Source organism: Enhydra lutris, unplaced genomic scaffold (assembly GCF_002288905.1).
Source record: "Enhydra lutris kenyoni isolate GAN:26980312 unplaced genomic scaffold, ASM228890v2 scaffoldscaffold4, whole genome shotgun sequence".
Classification (NCBI taxonomy): Eukaryota; Metazoa; Chordata; class Mammalia; order Carnivora; family Mustelidae; genus Enhydra; species Enhydra lutris.
In genome coordinates this window covers 440,539-445,137 of record NW_019154088.1, presented here as the reverse complement: position 1 = coordinate 445,137, position 4,599 = coordinate 440,539, and the positions used below count along the sequence as shown (strand labels likewise).

The 4,599-nt window shown below is 45.9% G+C and overlaps 1 protein-coding gene across 1 annotated transcript; it reads left to right on the top strand.

The window, feature by feature from the left end:
• LOC111157976 (ribonuclease A family member 10 (inactive)) lies at positions 1 to 2,752 on the top strand. The gene is made up of 3 exons (XM_022519751.1): positions 1 to 97; positions 902 to 904; positions 2,100 to 2,752. Exon 3 carries the CDS (start codon positions 2,105 to 2,107, stop codon positions 2,750 to 2,752), a length of 648 nt encoding a protein of 215 aa, XP_022375459.1. The 5' UTR covers positions 1 to 97; positions 902 to 904; positions 2,100 to 2,104.
• The last annotated feature ends 1,847 nt before the right edge of the window (positions 2,753 to 4,599 follow it).

The following is a 4,599-nucleotide window of genomic DNA, read 5'->3' as shown; positions in this document are numbered from 1 at the left end:
GCATCCAGGGCACTTTTCAGGAAGAAGGAAACCCTGGGAGGGAAGAGCTTGGGGAACAGGAGAGCACAAAAATCTCTGAAGCTTCTTAGGTGTGGAGGTAAGTCCCTGTAGTGTTGAGTGCCCCAGGGAACAAGACGGGAAGTTCTTCTTTAGAAAACATTTTTAAATATTGAAATTTTTCAACTTTAAAGGAAAGTTACAACGATAATACAAAGAACTCCTGAATATCCTCTATCCAGACACATAATTTTAAAAACTTTTCCCCCACATTAAAAAAAATCATTTTCTTTCTTTCTCTGCAGACTCATGTATACACATACATGTAATCTATATTTTGAACAATTTGAGTGTAGGCTGCATACAGTATGGCCTTTTGTTCCGTAACATTTCAGGCTTCATTTTTTTTAAAGAACAAAGACATCCTTTTATAAAGTTTTTTTTTTTTTTTAGTTTTTATATTTTAAAAGATTTTATTTATCTTACTGACAGAGAGAGACAGCGAGAGAGGGAACACAAGCAGGGGGAGTGAGAGAGGGAGAAGCAGGCTTCTCACCAAACAGGGAGCCCAATGTGGGGCTCGATCCTAGTACCCTGGGATCATGACCTGAGCCGAAGCAGACGCTCAACGACTGAGCCACCCAGGTGCCCCAAAGATACTCTTTTAAATAATCATAGTATAATTTTCAAATTCAGTATAGCAAACATTGATATAATCCTATCTACTCCAGAGACTATATCCTAGTTTATCAATTGTCTCGATGTTCTTTACAGTAATCTTTTTTTTTTTTTTCCCCTGGGAGGAAATGTCTTTGATGAGGGATGAAACTGACCTCACAGGACAAAGATACATGTTTTTTCCTCTCAGCACTCATTGGGGTCTTTATTAGTTAGGGAATCCCAGGAGGTCAGTTTTGGAGTTTGGGGGACTTTTTTTGTTTGTTTGTTTGTTTCATTCTTATGCCATTTCCTCCCTAAGAGTACAAAACTAATCAGCAGGAAATACCCAAGTGCTAAGAGATCTTTAGTAGTAAAAGAGTTCTGGCATTGACACGATGTAGCTTTAACAGGGTCCCGAGATGTGAAATTGGGCATTGCCTCCCCCTCAAAGCCCCACCCGTCCCTATCATGTAGCCTCTGCTTAGGGTTTAGGAATAAGAATGGACCATAGTGCTTTTTCTATTTCTTTTTATCTTTTGAGGGGAAGGATGGGTAGAGAGGACAGTAATAGATACTTGAATGAACAAAAATTAATTTGGGATAAAAATAGAGAGATGGTCTCCTATGGCAATTCTAGTCCTTTACTGAGAATAAGGCTTTCTATAAGAATTCCTCTTAAGAGAGCCCCTGGATGGCTCAGTCGGTTGAGCTGCTGCCTTCGGCTCAGGCCATGATCCCAGAGTCCTGGGATTGAGCCCTGCATGGGACTCGCTGCTCGGCAGGGAGCCTGCTTCTCCCTCTCCCTCTACCTGCTGCTTTGCCTACTTGTACTACCTATCTTTCTCTGTCAAATAAATAAATAAAATCTATTTATTTATTTGACAGATCACAAGTAGGCAGAGAGGCAGACAGAGAGAGAGGGGGAAGCAGGCTCCTCGCTAAGCAGAGAGCCCGATGCGGCGCTCTATCCCAGAACACTGGGATCATGACCTGAGCCGAAGGCAGAGGCTTAACCCACTGAGCCACCCAGTGCCCCCAATAAATAAAATCTTAAAAAAAAAAAAAAAAAAAGAATTTCTCTTAAGGAAAGTATGACACTGTAATTGCTTGTCTTCTCAACTGTTCTCTTGGGTTATTTGGAACTAATATCTGTGTAGGAGACACTTGAGGTCAACTTTCCCCACTGATTCCCCATATGCAAACCAATTTCAGAACTGCTTCTCCTGGTCATCTACACATTATTACACAGCGACCGGAATGTTGTGGGGAGGGACCAGAGAAACAGGAAAAAGACAAGAAAGAATCTCTGCCAGGAGGGTAATGCCGAGGAGGGAGGAGACCCCGAAGACTATGGAGTCAGTGTTTAGTAGGGAGTCTAGGGCCCCTCCTGGAGCCAAGTTGCATCTCAAAGTCAGCCCTTCTGTATCCCTTCCGCCCTCCAGGAAAAATGAAGCTGACGCTAGTGCAGATCTTCTTTATGTTGTTGCTGCTCCTGCTGGGCCTGGGACTTGGCCTGGGGTTGGGGCTGCAGATGGCTGCAGCAGTCCTACAGGAGAGCGATCAGACCCTGAGTGAGCTGTGGTCCAGTGACTCCGAGGACAAGACCAAGGCCACTCAAGGAGAGGGCAGCCAAGCTATAGAAACCTTGCTGGTTAGCAACAAAGGAGTGGTACAACCGGCCTGGTCTGAAGACACCGTCCTTGGGGAAGACGAAGTTCGGGGAAGCAAGATGCTCAGAGCTGAGCCTCTCCTTCCCAGCCACAAAGACTACCTTAGGTCTGACCTGATGACCAGGGAGTGCAACAGCCTGATGTCACACAAGCTGAAGGAACACAATCGCACGTGCATAAGCCAGTACACGTTCATCCATGAGGATCTGGATACAGTCAAGGCTGTCTGTAACAGTCCTCCAGTTGCCTGTGAGCTCAAGGGGGGCAAATGCCACAGAAGCTCCCGTCCTTTCGATTTGACACTCTGCAGGCTGTCCAAACCAGGCCAGGTTCCTCCTCACTGCAATTATCTCACTGTCATTTTTGAAAAGTATATTATTATATCCTGTAATGACTCGAAGTTCCAGATAACATCTGGCCAATGAAACGACTTTTCTTCTTCATCCTTCCTCTTCACCCTTCTCCTCTTTCTCTTCCTTCTCACTTCTCTCTCCTACTGGTTTCCTCCTCCCTGGTGTTCTGCATAAAAAGGTTCTGGGAAGAGAGGCTGGCCTCCTCTGGATCATTCTCCCCTGAGAACACAGTGCTTCTTTTCCCCTAGGTTTCACCCAACTTGCAGTTAGTTCCTAGGGCTAGAAGTGAAAGAATAGGATAACGATCTATAGTGTCTCTAGGTCTTCCCGTCTGCCCTGCCCTGGGAGGAGATAAGTGAAGAACTGCTCTAGTTTTTGTGGTGACTCTGGTCATCAGCCTGTTTCCCAGTCCCTTTGTCTTTGGGTGTGGACTGTAAGAGGTTGACGCATCCTCCACCCACATCCTTCCCTGCTGCCACCATCACAGGAACCTCCTGGGCTTTCCACATGCACCTGTTAGCTGCGGATGGAAATGAGTGACTCAAGCTGTGACTGTACCTGGTGAACCACGTGGGTCAGGTTTTTTTCTTACAGCCCTTTGGGCTGTGCTGGGAAGGTGCTGAGTGGCACAGACAGAGCTAGAACATGTGATGGGGCAAGGACAGTGCTCTTTCATTTGACCCTTCTCAACCCTTTTCTCTCTCCTCCCATCTTCTACTACCTGCCTTTTTGTCTTGCTTCTTTTTCCATCTCTTTGTTTTTTTCTTTTACATACCCCTCTTACCGCCAACCCCCTTCCTCTGTTTTCCTTTTCCTCTACTTTTTGGGCGCTTCCTGTTCGTTCTCTGAATCCCTTTAGAAATTCATTCAGCCACTTAAGTGTCAGACTCTAGATTTCAGCTTGGGTTATGATCTCAGGGTAGTGGGATTGAGCACTGCCCCCCAGCTCTGTCCTCAGTGGGAATTCTCTTCTCTCCCTCTGCCCCCATCCCTGCTTGCAAGCACGCTCTTTCTCAAATAAATAAATTCATCTTTAAAAATAAAGAAATTCATTCAGCCAACATGGATGATTTATGCTATGCCAGGTAAGAAGCTGTAGGTCGTATAGTCTAAAGAGTCTGGCATAGGGAGTTGAGGGAGGGCGGAGAAAGAGAGCTATTTCCAGAAGGTTTACTTATGTCCAGAAGTGAGACTGGTGCTCACTTCAGGTGCTCAATGATGCAAAATGAATGGGATCAAGAGAGTCTTACTGTCAGTCATCACCTCTTCCCCCTTTTTGCTCTGCAGAAGAACGTTGGTGAAAGGATAATTTCAGCAGAGAAGGGGTTGAATCTATTCGTGGAGCGGAAAAGCTATGAGTTGAATAAATAGAGGATGGAAGTGGCTGCCCTCAGCCCATTTCCTCTGAATTAATTTCCAACAAGAAATAGTGTAGTGAGACATGCATGGGTGCAGAAGGGAATCCAAGAAAATTGCCATGTGACTTAATTTTGAGATTTCCTAACCGGGGGGTGGGGGGTGGGCGGCTCCTCTGCTTCATTCTTCTAGACAGTAACACACTCCAGAGTCGGGGACATACATACTGGAAGACTGGGTGGGGGGGTGGTGATTGGGCTTACCCTGATCTGGCTTTCACTTTCCTGTTCTTTCTTCATTTATTTTCCAATTTCTTCTGTCCTTCCTGTTCTCCCAAACAGGCAACCATTAAATATGTTGCCTCTGGCATCCTCTCAGACTCCCGTGGTTCAACATTTCCCTTTAGACCTCTCACTCTCCTCTTCTGGCAGTAATAACCTAGGAGGAGCAGTGTTGCTGGGCAGGAAGTGTGTCTGCATCTGCAGGGGTCCTGATCTTTAGAGGTGGGAGGGGGTAGGAGAAGGGCAGGAAGTATGGCCAAGGCCAAGGTCAAGGCTGGGGCA